This window comes from Schistocerca americana, chromosome 9 (genome assembly GCF_021461395.2).
Source record: "Schistocerca americana isolate TAMUIC-IGC-003095 chromosome 9, iqSchAmer2.1, whole genome shotgun sequence".
NCBI classification, from domain to species: Eukaryota; Metazoa; Arthropoda; class Insecta; order Orthoptera; family Acrididae; genus Schistocerca; species Schistocerca americana.
In genome coordinates, this window is record NC_060127.1 from 24,143,180 (window position 1) to 24,168,975 (window position 25,796).

The 25,796-nt window shown below is 44.8% G+C and overlaps 1 protein-coding gene across 1 annotated transcript in view; it reads left to right on the forward strand.

Moving 5' to 3' along the window:
• The first annotated feature begins 13,018 nt into the window (after window positions 1-13,018).
• Window positions 13,019-25,796, forward strand: part of LOC124551225 (luciferin sulfotransferase-like) — a 64,772-nt gene continuing 51,994 nt past the window's right edge. Inside the window, exons 1-2 of the mRNA XM_047126217.1 lie at window positions 13,019-13,220; window positions 25,681-25,780. Coding sequence (XP_046982173.1) covers window positions 13,019-13,220; window positions 25,681-25,780 — 302 coding nt within the window. The remainder of the gene's footprint in view (window positions 13,221-25,680; window positions 25,781-25,796) is intronic.

Here is a 25,796-nt window from a genome sequence, read left to right on the forward strand (position 1 = left end):
CCTAGTGGGGTCCCAAACGCTCATCTGATGTTTCCATTTAGTTAGATCTGGTAGGATCCCAAACGCTCGTCCAATGTCTCCATTTAGTTGACCTGGTAGGGTCCTCCGATGTCTTCATTCAGTTAGACTTGGTGGGGTCCCAAAAATTCGTCCGATGTGTTCATTCAGTTAGACCTGGTGGGGTTGCAAACGCTTGTCTGCTGTCTTCATTCACTTAGACCTGGGAGGGTCCCAAATACACGTCCAATGTCTTCATTCAGTTGGACCTGGAGGGGTCCCAAACACCCGTCTGATGTGTTTGTTCAGTTAGACCTTGTGGGGACGCTAACGTTCGTCCAATGTCTTCATTCAGTTAGACCTGGTGGGGTCCCAAACACTCGTCCGATGTCTCCATTTAGTTAGACCTGGTAGGGTGCCAAACTCTCGTCCCATTTCTTCATTCAGTTAGACCTGGTGAGGTCCCAAAAATTCGTCCGATGTGTTTCTTCAGTTAGACCTGGTGGGGTCCCAAACACTCGAGCTGCCCTCAAGAAGGGGTCACACTAGCATTGCACTCACCGTCTCCTTTGTAGATGAACTACAGTTTCCCAAAATTCTTCCAATAAAACCAAGTCGATCATTCGCCGTCCCTACTACCAACATGGCGTGATCGTTCGGCTCCTTATCGCCTTACAGTGTTATGCCTAGATATTTAATCGGTGTGACTGAGTCAAGCAGCAGACTACCAATGCTCTATTAGGACGTTACAGGAATGTTTTTCATACTCACCCGCATTACGTAACATTTTTCTACATTTAGAGGAAGCTGCTATTCATTACAGTAGCTAGAAATTTTAAGTCATCTCCTATAGTCACACAACGATGACACCTTCCTGTACATCACAACTTCATCAACAATCAGCCGCAGATTGGTGTTCACCCTGCCCTTCAGATTATTTATGTATACAGAAAATAAGAACGGGCCTGCAGCGTCCTGGTGATACCCTTGTCTCAGCCACTCACTTATCAGAGAACCCAATCAGTAAGCTCCGATCGTCGTCAACATTCTGCGTTGGGACGTCCACCACAAAATGATGAAAGGAAAAAAAGTTTATCGCTTGCTACGTTTTTTACTGTTCACATGGTTAAACTTCAACATCGGGCATGATATTTTAATTCATTACTTCTCTATCCTTAATATTGTTCGCAAGAAATATTGCAGGCCGTTTCCACATACAAGATTATTCACGAAGTTATGCAAATATTTTAATACGTTATTCTACAAGTAAAACTAAAGAAAAAAGTTCATATAAACATAGGTCTGCAAATTTTTAGTTACGAAGTTACTGCTAATAAAAGATTTTGCCTGAAATTTAGCAACTTTGGTAGTATGAAGGCATCGCAAAACTGTACGATGTTAAAGTAAAGCACGATTTCCATGTAATTTGTTCTTATTGATCTGGTGAATCTAATAAAACATGTCCCAGAGGTGTATCTACAGTAGCTTTCCAGAACATCCAGACGAGCAAAGACGTAATTTCGTAAAATTTTTCATTTATTAACTACTTGAACCAATTTGTTTTTTAAATTCCAGACTATTGCACAAAGTTTTCAACAGAAGTTGTAGAGAATATAATTTTTGGAAATATGATGGTAATAACGTTAACGCAAACTGTATGAATATGTCAGATGATCTGCTTTTGTTAATACGATAGCACACGTGAATTCATGTTAAACCGGGAAAATTAAAGCTCAGTGTTTAGCAAGTTGTACAGTGTACATACAATTTCACAATACATTCACAATATATGTTCAAAAATGTCTCCACCGTGTTCAAAGCATGTAGCTTCATCTGTATGAACAGATTTTGCTGCTCATTTCAGCTTCACAGGGTTGTTCTTAATTTCGTCTATTGCATTCACAACGTGAGCAAGTAATGCCTCACATGTATTGGCTTTGTCCTCATAACCTATGTCTTTCATCCATCATGGCTTCATATTAGCGAAGTTGCTAAATTTCAGGTGCAATTTTTTATTAGCCATAATTCCGTAACTAAACATTATATGAACTTTTTTATTTAGTTTTACTTGTAGAATGACATATTAAAATATTTGCATATCTTCGAGAACCATCCTGTATACTGTACAACGTACCTACAAAATTATATCATTATACGGCACATAGTTCTGCAGGTATGACGTCATAAACATTGAGATACGCATGAAAATAGTTTTTGCCTAATACATCTAGTATTTGACAATAACAGCACCTAGTGTCTTCCAAACCTTTTCTAATCTTTGAGTCGCTTACGAGCTAAATGTCAGATATTTAATGCATTAACTAACCGATAAAGTAATCATAACTTTGGAGCTTATTTTGTGGATTGGAGTTCGATTCTTTAAAGAATCGGAGGTGTACAGGTACAGTTTAATTGTCATACATATCGTATTCGTTGGAAGACTGCATAAGCCTTCCCAATTCTGCTCCTGCTCTTTGCATCTACGTCACCATTATCACAGACAAGTTAGCCGAAGAATGGAAATAGACCAACATTCGGTTCCACTATAATTTGAGTAGATATATTTATACTTTTCTGTGCATTTTGATTGTCTTATCACAATTTGTTTTAGCCCTAGAGAACTGGCCATTGAAACAGTTTGATCGCCAGGAAAACGATGTCATTAGAAAACTCCAGATCGTAAGTCTTACGGCCCTTTGATGCACTTTTCAGCGATCACAGAAATGGAATTTAATGCAACTCGTCGTGTGGGCTTCGGCAAGTGACGAACTTGGAGCGAATGATGTCCGGTACAATAAGGCGGGCCGGCCGGATTAGCCGAGCGGTTCTAGGCGCTACAGTCTGGAACCGCGTGACCGCTACGGTCGCAGGTTCTAATCCTGCCTCGGGCATGGATGTGTGTGATGTCCTTAGGTTAGTTAGGTTTAACTAGTTCTAAGTTCTAGGGGACTGATGACCTCAGAAATTAAGTCCCATAGTGCTCAGAGCCATTTGTACCATTTTGAACAATAAGACGGCGATTTACTTCGCGGTAAGAAAATAAAAATAAAAAAATAAAAAATAAAAAAACAAGTCCGAACGATCGAGAATTCCGAATATTAATGATATCCGGATCAGTGAGTGTTTACTGTATGTCTTTTCTCTTCTTCACTGCTCGGTATGAGCGCCTATTTGTCGAAACAGCCCCTAATGGCAGTCGTCCAATTACCAGAATGAAATCCGTAAGTGAACTTTCCAGACGTCAGTAAAAAATCTGCCAAGGTACTGACAGATGAATTACTGTCAACTTTTTGGCGCACAAATGAAAATAAAGGTCTGCGGACGCTCCACGCTCTCTCTTCCTAGCCTCCGTGGTATTCGCGTCGAAAAATTGGTCCAGTATCCAAGTTTTAAAGTAGCATCGAGTCCTATGTTAGGTCCGTTCTTTAAATTTCCTCTCCTTTCCATAGAACAGTGGCTTGTACTGGGGTGTTGTAGGGGCAGGCGGACGCTGGCTTTACACAACCCGTGTTCCCGAGTGGTCCCGCTGTGTTTACCAGGAACCAATGTCAACTCTCCTGCCGAGATAAGGGGACATCAACAACACGGTTCGGGATCACTTTAGACTCTTATAAACAGTTACTGGCTTCCAGTGTACGACTTACCATGTACCATCGAGACGTCGCTTCCAAACGGTGAGTGATACAGTTGCACGGTTCGGTAGTTTTGGTACATTACACAAATGACGCATTCACTGGTGGGATTCCCGGTAGCATTGGCAGCACTGGTACAGAAAGAAACATAAATGAATATATTTGAGAGAAACTACGAGTCTAGGAGTTCTCTTTCTTTTCCTTTTTTTCTTTGTTTTGCACATAATTAGAACTGTGCATCGTTCAGCGTTAATCCGTTGTGTATTTCTTATCTTTCCACAATATAAATTGCATTTTATAAGTAATAAAAATTAGTTGATTGTGTAAATTCTACAATTCTTTTGATGCAAGTACAGTTTATGGCTCTGAGCACTATGGGACTTAACATCTGAGGTCATCAGTCCCCTAGAACTTAGAACTACTTAAACCTAACTAACCTAAGGACATCACACACATCCATGCCCGAGGCAGGATTCGAACCTGCGACCGTAGCGGTCGCGCAGTGCCAGACTGTAGCGCCTAGAACCACTCGGCCACCCCGGCCGGCGGGACTAATGACCTCAGATGTTAAGACCCATAGTGCTCAGAGCCATTTGAACCATTTTTTTTAATGGAGAACAGAAACACGTACAGAAACATGTTTTATGTAAGTCCGACTTAGTGAACCGCGAGACCGCTACGGTCGCAGGTTCGAATCCTGCCTCGGGCATGGATGTGTGTGATGTCCTTAGGTTAGTTAGGTTTAACTAGTTCTAAGTTCTAGGGGACTAATGACCTCAGAAGTTGAGTCCCATAGTGCTCAGAGCCATTTTGAACCGACTTACTGCTGAAGCGATGTTTGATATATTTTTGTTTTGCGTTTTTTAAATTTTACCTTTTTATTGAGAAAATTGCTTTTTCTAGTCCTATATTATAAATTTGTAGTGGTTTCTTTATTTTTACAGCAGTATCCCTATGCCTCTCGCTACCGATCAATTCTCGAATAAAACCCGAATGAAACATTGTCAATTTCAATTTGGCAATAACTACTTATTTTTCATTCTTAAGTAACAGACAGGCAGATAACTATGTAGAACAAAAATGTTCGTAGGTTACCCAGTGCTTTAAGTATCTTCACTCAGTTACTAGGCGGCTCACCGCTTCCGGTTTTCAGGGGAATTAGGCAAGACACTGGTCTCAAATGTAAAGAAAGCGATCGTTATGAGCTAATGACCAACAGATACGCAACACACTCAACGTACAGGTAACATCCACAGGTAACACGGGTACAACCATAACTGACCAAAGCTACCGGTGCGAGTCACCCACAGTGTTGATAAACAAGCTGTGGAGTTCTCTGCAGGTGTATCACAGAAAATAAAAACATATTTGCGTGTTGCACTAACAGAGTGAAATAAAGACAGTTGTTCAAAGAACCGTATTTCGCTCTGACAATAAATGAATGTGCAGATGACATGGATGAAATCGATGAAAACCCAATGACATGAAACATTATTTAAGAAATCCGCAGGAATTCCAATACAATGAATATTTTGTTACTAATGTGCCCGTGAGGCTCACATTTTCATTAACAGCATTAACAGTGACATACTCATGAAACTGTAGTCACTGTGGGGGTGGAGGGTGGGGGGGGGGGGTTGTTCATCAGTGACAAGAATCTCGTCAGAAGTGTCCCAGGGAAGTATGACAGGATCTATCTGGTTCCTTGTGTACAAAAATCAGTTGACAGATAGGTTGAGCAGTAGTTTATGGCTGTTTGTTGATGACGCTGCGGCGTACGGGAAGGTCTCGTTTTTAAGTGACTGTGGGGAGATGCAGGATGAGTAGGACATAATTTCTGTTTGGTGTGATGAATGCCAGTAGAAAAATGTACGTTAATGCAGACGAGTAAGAAAAAAAAAACCGGTAACGTTCCGATACCTATTACTGGTGTGCTCCTTGACACAATCACGTCGCGCCGCGCGGTATTAGCCGAACGGTCTATGGCGCTGCAGTCATGGGCTGTGCGGCTGGTCCCGGCGGAGGTTCGAGTCCTCCCTCGGGCATGGGTGCGTGTGTTTGTCCTTAGGATAATTTAGCTTAAGTAGTGTGTAAGCTTAATGACTGATGACTTTAGCAGTTAAGTCCCATAAGATTTCACACACATTTGAACATTTTGAACACAGTCACGTCAGTTAATTACCTGGGCGTAACGCTGCAAAGCGATTCGAAATGGATCAAGCATGTAAGAAAGGTAGTAGGCGAGGCGAGTGGTGTACTTTGATTTATTAGGAGAATTTTTAGGAAAGCGTAAGTCATCTAGAAAGAAGACCGAAAAAGAAGAGTAATGTGACCGATTCTTGAGTATTGCTCTAGTGTTTGGAATCCCCACCAGGTCTAATTGAAGGGAGACGTCGAAGCAATTCAGAGGCGGGCTTCTAGACAGTGAACACACATGAAAACCCTGGAGGGAAGGCGATGTTTTTATTAGCGAAACACTGTTGAGAATATTTAGACAAGTGGCATGTGAGGCCGACTGAAAAACGATTCTACTGCAGCCAACGTACATTTAGCGCAAGGACCCTGAAGACACGATAGGAGAAATATAAAGGGTCGTTTCCCGCTCTCTCCATTTGCGAGTGGAAAACAGGAAAGGCAATTACCAGTAGTGGTACAAAGTACCCTTCGCCGTACACCGTATGCATGCAGATCTACATGTAGAGTTCAGTATTTCTCAGTACTACTTTAAGGATATCGTTTCCCGTCCTTGCACGTTCATTGTCTTCATTTTGAGTTGCACTCGCGCTCGTCTTTAGCCCGAAGACTGTTCTGATGCAGCTTTCCACGTCACTCTGTCCTGTCCAGGCCTCTTCATCCTCGCATAGTTACTACAGCCTCCATCCATTTACACCTGATTACTGTAGTCATCCCGCATCCCGTGGTCTACCTCCACAATCCCCCCCCCCCCCCCCCCCGCTTCCCACCCCTCCACCACACTTCCCTCCGTTACCAAACTGACAATCCCTTGACGTTTGAGCATGTGTCATATCACACGAACCATTATTTTAGTCCATTAGTGCCATAGATTTCTTTTCACCCAATTCCGTACCTTCACATTAGTTTCTCGAAGTACCCATCTAAACTTCAGCAATTTTCTCTATCACCACATTTCAAAAAGTCCTATTCTCTTCTTGTCTGAAATAATTATCATTCATTTCCGTTCAAGGCTGCACTCCAGATAAATACGTCCAGAAAAGAGTTTTTTCGCTATTGCCAGTGCGCGCTTTATATCGCCTCTAGTTCGGCGATCATCAGCTGTTTTGCTCACCAGTTGTACCTAATGCGTTCAGTGCCCTATTTCCTAATCTAATCCTCTCAGCATCGCCTGATTTCATTCAACTACAATCTATCTTAGATGATAGATTAAGGAAAGGCAAACCTACGTTTCTAGCATTTGTAGACTTAGAGAAAGCTTTTGGCAATGTTGACTGGAATATTCTCTTTCAAATTCTGAAGGTTGCAGGACTAAAACACAGAGAGTGAAAGACTGTTTACAATTTGTACAGGAAACTGATGGTAGTTTTAATAGTTGAGGGACATGAAAGGGAAGCAGTGGTTGGGAAGGGAGTGAGACAGGGTTTTAGCCTATCCCCGATGTTATTCACTCTGTCTATTGAGCAAGCAGTAAAGGAAACGAAAGAAAAATTCGGAGGAGAAATTAATATCCATGGAGAAGAAATAAAAACTTTGAGGTTCGCCAATGACATTGTAATTCTGTCAGAGACAGCAAAGGACCTGGAAGAGCAGTTGAACGAAATGGACAGTGTCTTGAAAGGAGGATATAAGATGAACATCAACAAAAGCAAAACGAGGATAATGGAATGTAGTCGAATTAAGTCGGGTGATACTGAGGGAATTAGATTAGGAAATGAGACACTTAAAGTAGTAAAGGAGTTTTGCTATTTGGGGAGCAAAATAACTGATGATGGTCGAAGTAGAGAGGTTATAAAATGTAGACTGGGAATGACAAGGAAAGCGTTTCAGAAGATGAGAAATTTGTTAATATCGAGTATAGATATAAATATCAGGAAGTCGTTTCTGAAAGTATTTGTATGGAGTGTAGCCATGTATGGAAGTGAAACATGGACGATAAATAGTTTAGACAAGAAGAGAATAGAAGCTTTCGAAATGTGGTGCTACAGAAGAATGCTGAAGATCAGATAGGTAGACCACATAACTAATGAGGAGGTATTGAACAGAACTGGGGAGAAGAAAAATTTGTGGCACAACTTGACTAGAAGATGGGATCGGTTGGTAGGGTATGTTCTGGGGCATCAAGGGATCACCAATTTAGTATTGGAGGGCAGCGTGGAGGTTAAAAATCATAGAGAGAGACCAAGAGATGAATACACTAAGCAGATTCAGAAGGATTTAGTTTGCAGTAGGTACTAGAGAAGATGAAGAAGCTTGCACAGGATAGAGTAGCATGGAGAGCTGCATCAAACCAGTCTCTGGACTGAATACCATAACAACAACATAGCAAGGAAACACTTTTGTTCTACTGTGGACAACTGGGCTCAATTAATAGTAGCTTTCCGTTACCACATCCACAACAAAAAGAAATTCGTAATTCTTGTTAAATACTAGATGTAACACATTAACGTGTAATACAGTTAAGTACAGAGTCCGGCAATAAAACCTCCTGCACGTGACGCAGCCAGCGTGCGAGTTGTTGTGAGGATACTGATGTGGAGTTTGTTTTTCTTTGAATGCGGTATGCGTGCCGTCTTCAGTGTGGACCATGGCGTGGCTCTGTGAGCATCGTGCGTTTCTTGTGGAGTAACTTATTCTTAATGGTGGTTCTGTGATTAGTACTCAGCTTGCATTTCGGAGACGATTCCAACTTGGCCGAAAAGACCGTTTCCCGGATATAAAAACTGTTCAACTGTGGGTGTCAAACTTTAGAAAGGCAGGTTCAGCACTGAAAAGAAAACCTACCGGCCGTCCGATTGGAACAACGCCGGAAAATGTGGTGCGTGTCAATGTGTGTGCGCTACAATCACCAATGCGTTCAGCACTTAAAAATGCAGCTGCCCTGGGGTTGTCTGAACGGAGTGTAAAAAGCATTCTTCATAGAGAACTTCATATGCACCCCTTCAAAATGATGGTTACCCAGGAATTAAGGAAAAGAAATTTTGAAACTCGTAAAACTGAATGTTAGGAAATTCTTCAATACATTCCACCTGGCGATTTTTTTTAAAAAAAGAAACCTTTATTCTTCAATATATGATGCATAAACGACCCACCACCTTAAACAATTAGTGGGTCCTAATTGATACAATTCAAGTTTTATTACTACAGCTTATTTTATGGTTAGTTCTTCTGCTCACACTATGGGCACTACTGTTATGTCTGGATTATGTTATCCTATTTCTACTTATGCTATCTACTTCTACCTGCAGCGTTACAGGTGTGCCAGCGTTGTATAAACCTGCGTCGTTGGCCGTGTTCACCGAGCTAATCCCGGTGAAGATGCCCCTGGCACCGGGCTGGCCGGAGTTGTTGATCGCTGCAGTACTATACTAGTGTTGCTATCCTAGCTTTTCTTACATCTAACCTAATATTTAACCTAATGTCAAATTCGGTGAGTGTCTGAATCGGTAAAAAAGGCGCACCCTCCCCCTAATCCCAGACGTGGTGGATTCCAGCCGTGAAGCGGCTGTCTCCATGCCTCGGCAGAACGGGACAAGCGCACGGAGTCAAGTCAGTAGCAATGTGAAATCTTAATTGTTGTTCCTTAGGAATTCCTTTTATGACTTTATGTGAGATCTCGTTTGCCAATTTGTTCAAGATTGAGAAATGGTCGCCGGCCGCGGTGGCCGTGCGGTTCTAGGCGTTGCAGTCCGGAACCGCGGGACTGCTACGGTCGCGGGTTCGAATCCTGCCTCGGGCATGGATATGTGTGATGTCCTTAGGTTAGTTAGGTTTAAGTAGTTCTAAGTTCTAGGGGACTGATGACCTACGATGTTAAGTCCCATAGTGCTCAGAGCCATTTGAACCATTTGAGAAATGGTCCTCATGCCTGAGCAGGTGGTACGTGAAATGGTTGGGTACCTGATGACGTAATTGTGCCGCTACGTCGTCGAAGAGGTGGCACTCAGACACCACGTGTTCTGGGGTGCCTGGTGTGGCCCCACAGTCACACGCTGGTGTAGCCCGTTTCCCGAACCGGCATAGGTATGCCGGGTAGGGTCCATGACCCGTAAGAAAGTGCAGCAGTCCTCTTGAAGGTTTGAAATATTTTAATTGCAGTGGCTCCCTGATATTGGGCAGTAATTCGTGTGTTCTGCGACCGGTCTCTTCATTGTCCCACGGTTCTTGCCAGAGGTCTTCCCCCCTGCGTTTGATTTCCATTTTGTTTCCCACGTGAATCCCTATTAGTTCAATTATCTTATCCCTGTTTCCCTTTTTAACCCAGTACGACGTCGCTTGTTCTCTGGTCTTTATATCGAGCGGACAGAGCCCCATTAGTACTGTTAGCGCTCCCCCTGGAGTTGTTCTGTATGCCCCTACTGATCTCAAGAGCATATTTCGCTGCACTCTTCTTACAGCCATGGCAGGCATGACCCTGGCGATTTGTTTATCGCTTCGGATGAGGCCCATTTCCACTGTCACGAACTGTAAACAAATTTTCCCCACTGATCTGCAGAAAACGCTCGCGAAATTGATCAGCGATCACTACACAGCCCTCATGTGACAGTTTGGTGCGGCGTTGCTGAATCTGTTGTATTGGCACCGTATTCCTTTGAAGCAGGTGGCCACACGTTAACAGTTAGTTCAAACCGTTATTGTTGCATACTACAGATCTACCTCCAGACTAGCCTAAACCAATTTATTGCAGATCATGAAGGTCAAGAAGTGTGGTTCCAGGAAGACGGAGCAACATCCCACACCTCACGGCGTTCTATGGAACGTCGCACGAGTTGCTTCCTGGTCATCTTGTCTCTTTGCGAGGAGACATCGCGTGATCCTCAACGTCGCCTGATTTATCGCCTTGTGATTTCTTTCTTTGGGGACACTTAAAGACTCTAGTGTACGAACATCGTCTCACAACCTTGCAAACACTTAAAGAGGCCATTATCCAAGAAGTGGCAGCCATTACAAGCGAAACGACACGATGTATGGAGAACTTTCAGGGTAGACATCCTCAACGTGACAACAATGGAGGACGTCATTTAGCAGATATACACACATCAAAAAAAAGTTTTGCATCGCCCCGGTTCCCAGAACTCCTGAAGATAGACGTTGACTGTGGATATTGTATCACTTACACAGTCCGTTTGACTGTTCAGAGATGTCACTAAACCCGCCCAAAGATGTAAACAAACCATGCATGAGCAGCGCTTATTAGAGAAAGAGGCTCCGACAGCCAATCAGTTCCAGTCATTCCACCAGGATGGAGGTGCACGGCTCGTGTTATCTGTAGTTCATCCATGCCTAGACGGTCAATACCGCGGTTCGATCGCGCCGGCATTGTTACTTTGTACCAGCAACACTAAACCCGCACAAACATGTAAACAACTAGGCATGAGCAGCGCTTATTAGACAAAGAGGCTCCGACAGCCGGTCAGTTCCAGTCATTCCACCACGATGGAGGTGCACTGCTCGTGTTGTCTGTAATTCATCCATGCCTAGACGGTCAATACCGCGGTTCGATCGCGCCCGCATTGTTACTTTGTACCAGGAAGGGCACTCAACAATGGAAGTGTCCAGGCGTCTCAGAGTGAACCAAAACAATGTTCCTCGGATATGGAGGAGATGCAGAGAGACAGGAACTGTCGATGGCATGCCTCCCTCAGGCCGCCCAAGGGCTACTACTGCAGTGGATGACCGCTACCTACGGATTATGGCTCGGAGGAAGCCTGACAGCAACGCCACCGTGTTAAATAATGCTTTTCGTGCAGCCACAGGACGTCGTGTTACGACTCCAACTGTGCGCAATAGGCTGCATGAGGCACAACTTCACTCCCGACGTCCACAGCTAGATCCATCTTTGCAACCACGGCAACACAGATGGACCCAACAACATGCCCAATGAACCGCTCAGCATTGGCATCACGTTTTCACCGATGAGTGTCGCATATGCTTTCAACAAGACAATCGTCGGAGACGTGTTTGGATGCAATCAGGTCAGGCTGAACGCCTTAGACGCATTGTCTAGCGAGTGCAGCAACGTGGAGGTTCCCTGCTGTTTTGGGGTGACATTATCTCCGGCCGACGTACGCCGCCGGTGGTCATGAAAGGCACCGTAACGGCTGTACTATACGTGAATGCTGTCCTCCGATCGATAGTGCAACCATATCAGCAGCATATTGGCGAGGCATTCTTCATGGACGACTGTTCGGGCCCCCATCGTGTACATCTTGTGACTGACTTCCTTCAGGATAACGACATCTCTCGAGTAGAGAGGCCAGCGTGTTCTCCAGACATGAACCCTATCGAACACGTGTGCGATGGATTGGAAAGGGCTGTTTATGGACGACGTGGCCCACCAACCACTCTGTGGGATCTACGCCGAATCGCCGTTGAGGAGTGGGACAATCTGGACCAACAGTGTCTTGATGAACTTGTGGATAGTATGCCGCGACAAATACAGGCATGCATCAATGCAAGGGGACGTGTTAGTGGGTATCAGAGGTACCGCTGTGTACAGCAAAAAATGGTTCAAATGGCTCTGAGCACTATGGGACTTAACATCGATGGTCATCAGTCCCCTAGAACTTAGAACTACTTAAACCTAACTAACCTAAGGACATCTCACAACACCCAGCCATCACGAGGCAGAGAAAATCCCTGACCCCGCCAGGAATCGAACCAGGGAACCCGGGCGTGGGAAGCCAGAACGCTACCGCACGACCACGAGATGCGGGCTTGTGTACAGCAATCTGGACCACGACCTCCGAAGGACTTGCTGTATGGTGGTACAACATGCCATGTGTGGTTTCCATGAGCAAAACAAAGGGCGGAAACGATGTTTATGTTGATCTCTATTCCAATCAATTTTGTCTACAGGTTGCGGAACTCGGAACCTAGCTGGTGCAAAACTTTTTTTGATGTGTATAATTTTTGAAAGCAAATAATCCAAAACGGCAAAGTGTGTATTTTTCATAAATAAAAGTAATTTTTCTCAATCATGTTTAGTTTTTCTGTGACAGTCTATTAAAATGAGTTTCCAGTGACTGGGCTATTATTGTTGCCTTCAACTCTAGGATAGAATCTGCATCCGTCATTAATCCATGTAACTGTGTAGTGTTTATCACACGCGAGGACTGAGAATCTTACCGCCATGCTTTAGCGTAATCAACATTCTGTTTGTGTTGACTTTCCACAGATCTACCCGCAACGCAGCCATGGCACCTTCCGCGGAGTTCCTGTCTTCGCCGCGCGTGAGGAGCTTCAACCAGAATGTGAATAACATCTACGATAAAGGCCTGGTGAAAATCACGCCCTCCAACTGTACACTGCCCGTGGAGTTCATGGAGGACGCGCAGACGATCCTAGATCTCGAGGTGAAACCAGACGATGTGTGGGTGGTTACGTTTCCAAAAAGCGGTGAGCGGATCTGTCAGAGTGTTACGTTACTTCTAGCGTACTACGTCCGTGGTTGACAGACCTTCAGAGAGAATAGCAGTACCATCCATTTGAAACTGTTTCGAGCACTTAAGATACATTTTTAAGAACAAGAAAGAACTGAAGCTGTTTGTTACAAATAACTATATTTTTAATAACACATCTTTCTTAGGTTTTGATCAACATGCAAATGAATTTACAGTTACATTTTTTTCTAAAACACGAGCGCGTGCTATGACCACTACAGATACAATGAAGAGCCAAAGAAACTGGTACAGCTGCCTACTATAGTCTAGGGCCCCACGAGCACGCAGAAGTGCCGCAACATGACGTGGCAAGGACTCGACTAATGTCTGAAGTAGTGCTGGAGGGAGTTGACGCCATGAATCCTGCAGCGCTGTCTATAAATCCGTAAGAGTGCAAGGGGGTGGAGTTCTCTTCTGAACTTCACGTTCCAAGGCATTCCAGATATGCTCAATAATGTTCATGGCTGGGGAGTTTGCTGGCCAGCGAAAGTGTTTGAACTCAGAAGAGTGTTCCTGGGGCCACTCTGTAGTAATTTTGGACGAGTGGAGTGTGGCATTGTCCTGCTGGAATTGCCTAAGTCCGTCGCCATGCACAATGGACATGAATGGATGCAGGAGATCAGACCGGATGCTTACGAACGTGTCACCTGTCAGAATCGTATCTGCGGCAGTCTTAAAGCAGAGCAGTACGTCGATGTTACTGTACGCCTGGTTTTGTTGCCCTTCATGCCTAACCATTCTGGGCTCACATGTCAACAAGATAACGCACGCCTGCACACGACCAGAGTTTCTACTACTCCGTTCCACGTTCTTCCCATACCCTAACTTGGCCAGCAAGATCGCCGTCTCTCCCAAAATGACAAAGTGTGGAGCATTATGGGTAGGACCCTCCAACATCTCAAGATTTTCACGATCGAACGCGCCAACTGTACAGAATTTGGCACTGTATCCCTCAGTATGACATCCAGTAACTCTGCCAATCAATGAATGCTTGCGTACGTGCCAGAGGTGAACCAACAGGTTACTGACTTGCTCAATTTGTGAAGCTCGTTCTCTTGAATAAATCATCCAATTTTTCTGAAATTGTAATCATTTGTTTGTCGGTACATGTACATTACATTTATCGATTTTCGTCCCTTTCGTTGCGGCGTCGTATTTTACTCTGCCTTACAGTGTATATTGTATGGTGTGTGTGTGTGTGTGTGTGTGTGTGTGTGTGTGTGTGTGTGTGTGTGTGTGTTTGGAATGCATCGCCCCTCTCGGAGGCACTGATGTACAAGCGCTAGTGATCCTGCAAAGATTACTAACGCCGTCTAATACGAAATAATACCCTAAAATTCACCGCAACACACACTTTTACAAAATAAACGCAACGAATAGTGAAGGACTACATCCCAATATTCTCGAGAATACGTGAGTAAGCAACTTCATGAAACTAACAGGTACGGATAATTTGTGTTAGTTTCACCCTTTTAGTGATCGGCAATGTTGTGGAACGGTTTCCTCAAGAGTATACTCATCTACGCACGTTGGATGTAAAAGCTAATCATCTGCATCAGAATTAGTCGATAAAAATCCAGGACCTGACTTATGTAAACAAAATAATCTCCTGTGCTTCTTGAAGTTTTCCCGGAGGATCGAACATTACATTAATTTTCGGAAGTGCACCCGGGATATTAACTCTAGTACCGATATTTCGGCCGACAGCTTCTCAGCCATTCTCAAGGTGAGTCGCTTGCAAGATTTTTAAGGCACTTCCGGCTATCACACACGTGATCTTAGCTCAATGAGATACACTATGTGATCAAAAGTATCCCGACACCACCAAAAACATACGTTTTTCACGTTAGGTGCATTGTGCTGCCACCTGTTACCAGGTGCCCAATATCAGCGACCTTGCGAGGCACCGGGGCTAGCAGTGTATTTAACACTAAATTCTTCTAGAATCTACATATGTAAATGATGCTCTAAGCCCCCCCTATTCTAACTCCGACTTTTGCTGCTGCACATGGATTAAAAAGATACGCGAACTGACTGTAATCAACCCTGCAAGTGGAGTAGAAAAGAGTTTGGCACCTGCAATAATTTAATTTGATAAATAAGTCAAATAAAGGAAGGTTTCATTAACGTAGTGAGAAATGATAGGGTTGCTCTACCGATTAACAGAATGAAAGTTCTGTCCAAAATAACAATATGATTTATTAAGACTAAACACGAAAAAATAAACAAAAACACATGAAACATTTATAATACATCAAATTGGATCAAATTGGATACTCAAACAAACGCTGTGAAGGTGAAGTTGTCCCTAAACCAGATTGTGACGTTTATGACGAAGTGGTATGTGGAGCCAATTCCTTGCCACTCAAATCTTAAGAGAGACACACCGCTAACCGAACATTAATTGCTGCTACATTAGTGAGAACTCAGACAATGAACACCCAAGATAGAACAAAGTTAGAAAAGACGAACAGGCGCGCTCTGCTGAGCTCTGATTATCGCCTAGCAAAAATACCTGCTTTGCCGGTGCTGCGGACGTACATTACCAAGCTGTCTTCTTAGCTGCAAGGACACGATCTGGCGTACTGGAAGCGATGGCTGGTTGTTTCGACGTCCCATCGTGGTGATAATAATGTCGCGAGTATAGCCTGAAACAAATTATCCTGGCCTGGTTGTTCCAGACTAAAGACTTCCTAGCAATACAAATGCGCCTCTGAGGGAAACGAAGAAGGCTCGCCACACAATCACTGACGATCCCGTGATTGATTTTAACAAGCGAAGTCACCCAGTAACTCCAATACAGTCAACATTATCCAAAACTGCTCAAGACAGACAACATAGGCCTCTTGTACACAGAACGCTCAATTTCCAACTGTACTCGGAAAGTTACGTTGAAGTCGAAACTTCAGCAACTTCGTCAAACAGTCACAATTAAATAAAAGTATATTAGACAGCCAACGGAAGGCAGGCTGACCCACACATCGAGAGCTCAGTCTTGTAACCTACTTCGACCGAAAGGCGAGAGCCGACTACCCCTGAGCACCCGTACAGGCCGAACACAGAACATTCCCGCCTCCACGACAGTGGCCGTGGGTAAACGTTCCAATCAGCAACTCAAAAACCGGCGGAAAATTCCACTCTATTGCCGGAGCACTACCATTCCACCAATGGAGATTCTTGGCGCCAATTTCTGCGCTGATTTTGCTACGTCACGGAGCTATGCCCTGAGCAAGCCAATCACAGTTACTATTTTGCAGAAAGCGCGGGAATTTTCCCGCCACAACTGCATGGGTACACAAGTCATTCCCACACCTCGCTGGTAGCCCGCCAGAAAGTGTTTTCGCTAAGTTTCTGCGAAGTAACGGAACCTCTAGCCCAGCCGCTACTTCAGGCCCCTCCGGGCGTGTCTTTTGACAATGTCGGCGTCTGGAAAACATTCACTCGACTCCCTCACACCCGTCGGCTTACCCTTTCAAAATCAGCAGAGCCCGCCTGTCACCGGACCACCCGGGTGACGAGAAACGCTGCGTGGGAAGTCCGCGAGTGAAGGAATAGCAACTTTCCACCGCATGCAATTAGAGAGGAGAATCGTAAGATAGAAATATGAGAGGGGGCTCATGCCACCTCTCAACCTCAGTAGTCATCAGACATCATGAGAGATCAGAAGGAACTCACGGACTTCGAACGTGGTCGGATGATTGGGTGTCACTAACAAACCCTATGTCCACTGTTTCAGATGTGATACTGAAGTGGAAACGCGAAGGGGCACGTACAGCACAAACGCGTACAGGCCGATCTCGTCTGTTGGCTGAAAGAGACTGCAGACAGTTGAAGGAGGTCTAATGTGTAATAGGCAGACATCTGTCCACACCATCACACAGGAATTCCAAACTGCATCAGAATCCACTGCAAGTACTATGGCAGTTAGGTGGGAGGCGAGAAAACTTGGATTTCATGGTGCAGCGGCTGCTCATAAGCCACACATCACGCCAGTAAATGCCAAACGATGCCCCGCTTGGTGTAAGGAGCGTAAACCTTTGGCGACTGAACAGTGGAAAAACGTTATGTGGAGTGACGAATCACGGTACACAATGTGGCCATCCGATGGCAGCGTGTGGGTATGGCGAATGCCCAGTGAACGACATCTGGCAGAGTATCTAGCGCCAAAAGTAAAATTCAGAAGCAGTGGTGTTATGGTGTAGTCGTTTTTTTCATTGAGGGGGCTTGCACCCCTTTTGTTTTGCGTGGCACTATCGCAGCACAGGCCTACATTGATGTTTTAAGCACCTCCCTGCTTCCCGCTTTTGTCAGAGTCGTATCTAGAGCTATCAGGGGTCGCATATCACTTCAACTGCACACGCCCACACCATTGCAGAGCCTCCAACAGCTTGAACTGTCCCCTACTGACATGCAGGGTCCATGGATTCGTGGGGTTGTCTCCACGTCCATCTGCTCGATACAATTTGAAACGAGACTCGTCCAATCAGACAACATGTTTCCACTCATCAACAGTCCATTGTCGGTGTTGACAGGCCAAGTTGAGGCGTAAAGCTTTGTGTCGTGCAGTCATCAAGGGTGAGCCATCGACTCTGAAAGCCCATATCAATAACGTTTCGTTGAATGGTTCGCAAGCTGACACTTGTTGTGCCCCAACAATGAAATCCAACAATTTGCTGAAGGGTTGCACTTCTGTCACGTTGAATGATTCTCTTCAGTCGTCGTTGGTCTCTTTCTTGCAGGATCTTTTTCCGGACGCAGCGGAGATTTGATGTTTTACCGGATTCCTAATATTCACGGCACACTCGTGGAATGGTCGTATGGGAAAATCCCCACTTCATGGCTATCTCGGAGATGCTGTGCCCCATCGCTCGCGCTCCGATTATAACACCACGTTCAAACTCACTTAAATCTTGATAACCTGCCATTTAGCAGCAGTAACCGATCTAACAACTGTGCCAGACACTTTTTGTCTTACATAGGCCGTAATCTGACTGTTTACATATCTCTGTATTTGAATCAGCATGCCTATACCAGTTCCTTTGGCTCTTAAGTGTAACTTGGAAGGGTAATCTGATAATCGTACAAGTTATTGCAAATCATGGTTCTTCGTCGAACGAGAAAGATTCTTCGAAGCAGCCAGTTGTTCCTAATTTGGTTCCAACACAAAACAATTCTTATCACTCCAAGCACTGTTCACTCAAGCCCACGAGATATTCTAATGGCTGACTTCCTCTTCAAACAAGACGCACTCTACCGTCAAGGCTGTAATTGGCTGGCAGCCAACGATTCACCTAAGACAAGCTTTCCCATTCAACAGCTGTGCAAAGAGTTTGCAACGTACCAGAATCGACATATAGTGAGGGTGGCTAGTTAGATATTTCGGAGATGATTATCAAAATAATTGTTAGAAAACAGGTGGCGAGAATATGAAAGAGCCGACAACAAGCACCTTTCTGTTTCAGTTTCCAAATTGCACAGCCAACGAATGGAGGGTAAAGTAGCATGAAAGCTAAGGCGAGTTATTATAAATAACTACAAGCTGCGTATCACATGGAACACTTACCAGTTGCTTGTGTGTGAGGGCCTACCCTGGTGGCTTGGCTTTTTGCCTTTTTTATCATTTTCTAACACAGTCACCATTTCAGTTTAAGCATCTGTCAAAGCGTTTCACTGATTACAAATCCCTCCTTCATAAAATTCTGCCGCCTGGGGGAGATAGTCTTTCACGGCAAATTGAAGTTGGTCATCAAAGTGCTACGATGCATGACTTTTCTTCATGTGTACGAAGAGATGAAAATCACTTGGTGTCAAGTCTGGGTTGCATAGGGGATGACCAAAAACGTCTCAAAATCTGTTAAGAGTTTACGGGCATTCTGAAGGCGAGCGTTGCCATGGAAATACACAACAATGGATGTCAGCATACCGCGACGTTTGTTTTGAATGGCTCGCTTAAGTTCCTTCAGTTTCACTGTAGACACCTGAAGTGATCGTCGTTCTACGCTTCTCGAATTTAATCGGCGTAACTCCGCGGCTTAGTAAAAAACCGTAGTCTCAACGTTCTTCGATGATGAAGTTTGGCGGTCTTTCCTCGGCTTGGTGTGGCCCTAACCATCACCTGTTGTTACGTTTCGGCGTTTACACATGCCACCCAAGTCCCGTCACAAGTCACTATTGTCTTAAAAAAACCTTCTGCTTCTTCGTCGTAGCGTGAAAGGAAGTCTGAGCCAAAGGCCATTCGTTTGGTTTTGCGAGCTTGTGAGTAACTTGGGTGGCCAGTGAGCACAGAACTTTCGGTAACTTGGTGGAATTCTTCAGAAAATTCAGAGACGGTAGTCTTCGATTTTCACGATCTGTCTCGTCAATTTTCTTGACAAAATCGTTACTCTCAACAGAGGATCTACCACTCCTCTCTTCATCACAAATGGTTCAAATGGCTCTGAGCACTATGGAACTTAACATCTGAGGTCATCAGTCCCCTAGGAACTACTTAAACCTAACTAACCTAAGGACATCACACACATCCATGCCCGAGGCAGGATTCGAACCTGAGACCGTAGCAGTCGCGCGGTTCCGGACTGAAGCGGCTAGAACCGCTAGACCACTGCGGCCGGCTCTTCATCACAAATGTTTGCTGTACCACTTTTAAAAAATCGGACCGACTGCCGACTAAACCTTTTTTACTATTGTGCCAATGCTTTGAGATTATAACGAGTGAATGTGCAAAGGATCGATGTTCATACTTTAACAGCTCTTACCACGAGGGTCGTCCACAAAGTAAGTTCCGTTTCTACACTCCTGGAAATTGAAATAAGAACACCGTGAATTCATTGTCCCAGGAAGGGGAAACTTTATTGACACATTCCTGGGGTCAGATACATCACATGATCACACTGACAGAACCACAGGCACATAGACACAGGCAACAGAGCATGCACAATGTCGGCACTAGTACAGTGTATATCCACCTTTCGCAGCAATGCAGGCTGCTATTCTCCCATGGAGACGATCGTAGAGATGCTGGATGTAGTCCTGTGGTACGGCTTGCCATGCCATTTCCAACTGGCGCCTCAGTCGGACCAGCGTTCGTGCTGGACGTGCAGACCGCGTGAGACGACGCTTCATCCAGTCCCAAACATGCTCAATGGGGGACAGATCCGGAGATCTTGCTGGCCAGGGTAGTTGACTTACACCTTCTAGAGCACGTTGGGTGGCACGGGATACATGCGGACGTGCATTGTCCTGTTGGAACAGCAAGTTCCCTTGCCGGTCTAGGAATGGTAGAACGATGGGTTCGATGACGGTTTGGATGTACCGTGCACTATTCAGTGTCCCCTCGACGATCACCAGTGGTGTACGGCCAGTGTAGGAGATCGCTCCCCACACCATGATGCCGGGTGTTGGCCCTGTGTGCCTCGGTCGTATGCAGTCCTGATTGTGGCGCTCACCTGCACGGCGCCAAACACGCATACGACCATCATTGGCACCAAGGCAGAAGCGACTCTCATCGCTGAAGACGACACGTCTCCATTCGTCCCTCCATTCACGCCTGTCGCGACACCACTGGAGGCGGGCTGCACGATGTTGGGGCGTGAGCGGAAGACGGCCTAACGGTGTGCGCGACCGTAGCCCAGCTTCATGGAGACGGTTGCGAATGGTCCTCGCCGATACCCCAGGAGCAACAGTGTCCCTAATTTGCTGGGAAGTGGCGGTGCGGTCCCCTACGGCACTGCGTAGGATCCTACGGTCTTGGCGTGCATCCGTGCGTCGCTGCGGTCCGGTCCCAGGTCGACGGGCACGTGCACCTTCCGCCGACCACTGGCGACAACATCGATGTACTGTGGAGACCTCACGGCCCACGTGTTGAGCAATTCGGCGGTACGTCCACCCGGCCACCCGCATGCCCACTATACGCCCTCGCTCAAAGTCCGTCAACTGCACATACGGTTCACGTCCACGCTGTCGCGGCATGCTACCAGTGTTAAAGACTGCGATGGAGCTCCGTATGCCACGGCAAACTGGCTGACACCGACGGCGGCGGTGCACAAATGCTGCGCAGCTAGCGCCATTCGACGGCCAACACCGCGGTTCCTGGTGTGTCCGCTGTGCCGTGCGTGTGATCATTGCTTGTACAGCCCTCTCGCAGTGTCCGGAGCAAGTATGGTGGGTCTGACACACCGGTGTCAATGTGTTCTTTTTTCCATTTCCAGGAGTGTATTTCTGTGCGCGGCAGCTGTACGATCGCAGTTCCGAGCATGCTTCTCAAGGAGAAGGCACGTCCGCCATTTTCAGATCGCTGCTGCCGACGTGTGCTTTATAGTGCTTCTTTATAATGTCAGCCGTAATTGAAAATGCCGCCGCGTGTGATATCAGATCTGTGGTTCGTTTTCTAAATGCAAAGAAAGTTAAACCGTAGGAAATTCGTCGGCAAATCTGCGAGGTTTAGGGACAAAATGCTATGAGTGATTCTGTGGTTAGAAGGTGAGTCAGACTGTTCAGTGAAGGACGTGATCAAGTGCACGATGAAGAACGATGGGAACGCCCATCTGTAGTTACTGATGAACTGGTTCACACAACTGAAGAGAAGATTAAGTACAACCATAAGTTTACACTTAGTGCCCTTGCTATGGAAGTTCCACAAATCTGAAGATCACTAATTCATGAAATTGTTACTGAAACACTGAAATTACGAAAACTTTACTCACGTTGCGTACCCAAAATTCTTACTGAACAACACAAAAAACAACGGGTGGGCAGTGCAATTCAGTTTTTGACACGCTACACTGAAGAAGGCGATGGTTTTCTTTCTCGGATAGTCACGCGGAATGAAACTTGGATATCGTACGACACACTGTGATAAACCTTTTGCATTTCCTTTATGTTTTCGTCTTCCTTAAAGGCAAAGAGACAAGATGAAGCGGTAGCCCATCATAGAGCCTATGCCTACCGTCATGTATTTTTTGACTTTCAGTTGTTAATAAACAGAGGATTTTTTCTGGTACCGGTAGGAGGAAGGAGGGATTCGCGCTCAGCTAGTGAAAGAGTGAGAAGCACGTCAATTTTTTAGCGAGTAATTGTAGACCGCCATTTTGGGGTCGCTATGAATAAGTGAGGAGTGTGGATTTCATATGTGCACCGTTTAGAAAAATACAGTATTGTTTTATTAACAGAAAGGTCGTGTGAGTTGTTATTTCATATAGTACAATAATTACAATAACTGAAGCCCACCTGTGTACTTTGGAAAATTACGAAGATCCGATAAGCTTAATAGGAACACGGTCAAGACTTCAAAGGTGAACGCGGCGACCAAACGTAGTATTATAAAGAATGGTAAGCACAAATCTACAGCGGAGAAAGAAACTACTCCGCCCTGCAAAATAATATGAACTAATACGGACTTATTTCCAGGCATAGCTCAGCTTATTGTGCTTGTCATTCACGCCGAAAAATTAATCTCATTAATTCAATACATTTTAAAAAGCCACGCATTTTATTATCATCTATTCCATTATTTTATTATACTATAACACCTAAAACAAAATGGCAATCAATGGAATGGAGGCACACTTCATCCCCAATGAAGATTAAGCCTAAGCAAATCTTGACACGTCGAAAAGTCATGTGCACCGTTTTTTGGGACATAAGAGGCATTTTGCTGATTGATTTCTTACCACGAGGCCAAACAATCAATGCACATGGTTACTGCGAGACCATTAAGAAATTGCGCCCCGTAATACAGAACAAGCGCCGAGGATTACTGTCAAAAGGTGTTGTTTTTCTCCACGATAATTCCCGACCTCACACGGCGAATGTGGCCAAACAACTCTTACGAGAATTTCACTGGGACGCGTTTCATCATTCTCCGTTCAGCCCGGACCTAGCTCCTAGCGAATTTCATTTCTTACACCTAAAATCTGGCCTTGGTGGTCAACACTTCAACGATGATGACGAGCTGAAAGAACATGTAACCACATGGTTGAATACACAGGTGGCAACCTTCTGTGAAGAAGGTATACAAAAACTTCTGCCACGCTATGACAAGTGCCTACAAAATTTCGAAAGCTATGTAGAAAAGTAGTTTAACAGTTGTAGATTTCTGTACGATAAACATTTTTTCTGTATCTGTACACGTTTGTTTTATATAACCAGACGGAACTTACTTTGTGGACGAGCCTCGTAAACGAGAGGATATGTAGATGTGAGAATGGCGGTGCTCCGCGAACGAATACTAGCGCCACGCCAGATCGAAATATGGTTCAGATGGCTCTGAGCGATATGGGGCTTAACATCCGAGGTCATTAGTCCCCTAGACTTAGAACTACTAAAACGCAACTGACCTAAGGACATCACACACATCCATGCCCGAGGCAGGATTCGAACCTGCGACCGTAGCAGCAGTGCGGTTCCAGACTGTAGCACCTAGAACCGCTCGGCCGCTCTGGCCGGCACGCCAGAACGGCTGCCGTTCACATTCAGAACCGCTCTCGTATTAGAATGAAAGGCGTCAGTGGTATGTTAAATGTAGGGGCGGGAGCGAGTTGCTATTGGGGGCGAAGTGGGGTGGGGGGCGACAGACAGTAACAAACTTTGACCCTCCGCTCAGAACCGGACCGCCGTACTTGTGGCCCCCTCCGCGTGTTATTTGTGATACTGAGAAATTTCTGTCTGTTGAGCATGTCTTTTTCACTGCTTTTTTGGCTGTTAATAATGACAGACCACTTGTCGTTAACACATGTTACGTGCACGCGTTTCGGGCATGGCCCATCATCAGAAAGTCAGATAAAAGTACTTAATATGACGCATCGTGTCACATGATTTCGGTCTAAACGTTAGTTCAGCACCTATGTTTACACTGAAATCATGTGACACGATAAGCTGTATTAACTACTCTTATCTAATGTTCCGATGATGGGCTATGAGCGAAACGTGTTCAGTGATAAAGTTCAAACAACAAGTGGACTGTTGTTATTCATCTCACCATCTTCTAGATGGTTGGTTTTGTCGCTGTGACCATCTTGTCTCGCCTCTGCTGAGCGTTTCTCTTCATCGTACTGTTTGGATTTAAGTCCATCAGTTTCAGAATCCAGGCGATTCTTCCAGGTCTTCCTCTTCCTTTCTTCTTTAAAACCCTTCCTTCCACAATCGTGGTCACGAATTTGTTGTGACGTATCTTATAGCCAAGAAATTTATTTATCTCTTTTATATGGTGGAGGTCAATTTCATTGTTTCGTCTACTACTTTGAGGGTCCACTCCTTCGACTTTTGCTTTCTGCAGCTCCCACATCCACATTTCCGTTGTTTCCAGGCATATGCTGTTTCAATAAGTCCCATGTTTCACAGCCAGACAATGTTATGTTGAGTTCTTTCCTAGTTTTAATATTTATGCGTCCGCTTGTCAGAAGCACTTTCTTGTTACTGAAGGTCCGTTTAGGCAGGGAGGTTCTTCTGATATCCGGGGTGCACCTATTGTCTTGAGTGACAGTGTTTCCTAAGCTTGAGAACTGACTGACGGTATTAGCGGGCAAAAACGGCAGTGTTTTCGTAACGGCCGCTGGCCTCCTGTGTGACTTTACGTCGCAACGTAAACGAATATCTATTTTATACAGGGTGTAAAGAGCATAAGTGCAAATATTGCTATTGGTGACTGAGGAAGTTGAGCTGAACAACATTACTTTTGGTATTTATGTCATTTGTACACGACTAATTATAGCTATTACAAATCTAATTTTTTAGGTTGGGTGATACCTCCAAGTACATGTAGCGAGAGCAAGCGATTAATGATTAATTTCCCGTGGGCAACAGATCAGGTGTTGAAGTGTGGACGCGTAGACGCAAAAGAATTACTCTATAATGCTAGATGTCATTTCGTGGTCCAGGTACTGTCATGCAGAAAACATCAGGTCGTAAAGTTTCTGGAAAGACTGCTCGACCTAGACAGAAAACAACCAACACACCGATGTCAGTAGATATTAAGAAACCACATATAAAAACATGTTCACTTACACCCGTGACAACCTGTATTCTGTTACCTTCATATTCTTTTTTCGATTTCGTCTCTCTCCATTTTTATTCTTATAGTTCATATTTTTAGAATTTTTTTGTGATATTGGGTGAATGATGGTTGTAATGCGTACTTTTTAACGAATAAATTAGTAACAGTTACCTCACAGATAGTTACTAGAGGAAACAAGTGCAGAGCAACACATAGGAGTGTCGGCAGGTAACGAGGTCACTTGCGTGTACCAGGCACGTTAAGAAGTAAAAATAAACATTTATGTCTGTTTTGCACAACTAGTTTCAAAAATGTTAAGGCAAGAGTAAAACTGTCCACTTAGTTATGTATGTGGTGGATCATCTAGAAACATAAATAAATGTAGCACAGCAGTCGAAGATAATGAATTATTGTGTTCTGTCTCCAGGGACAACGTGGACCCAGGAGTTGGTGTGGCTGCTCATGAACGGTCTCAACTTCGAACAGGCCAAGCGGACTCATCTGACAGACAGATTTCCATTCCTCGAGTGAGTATAACGAGAG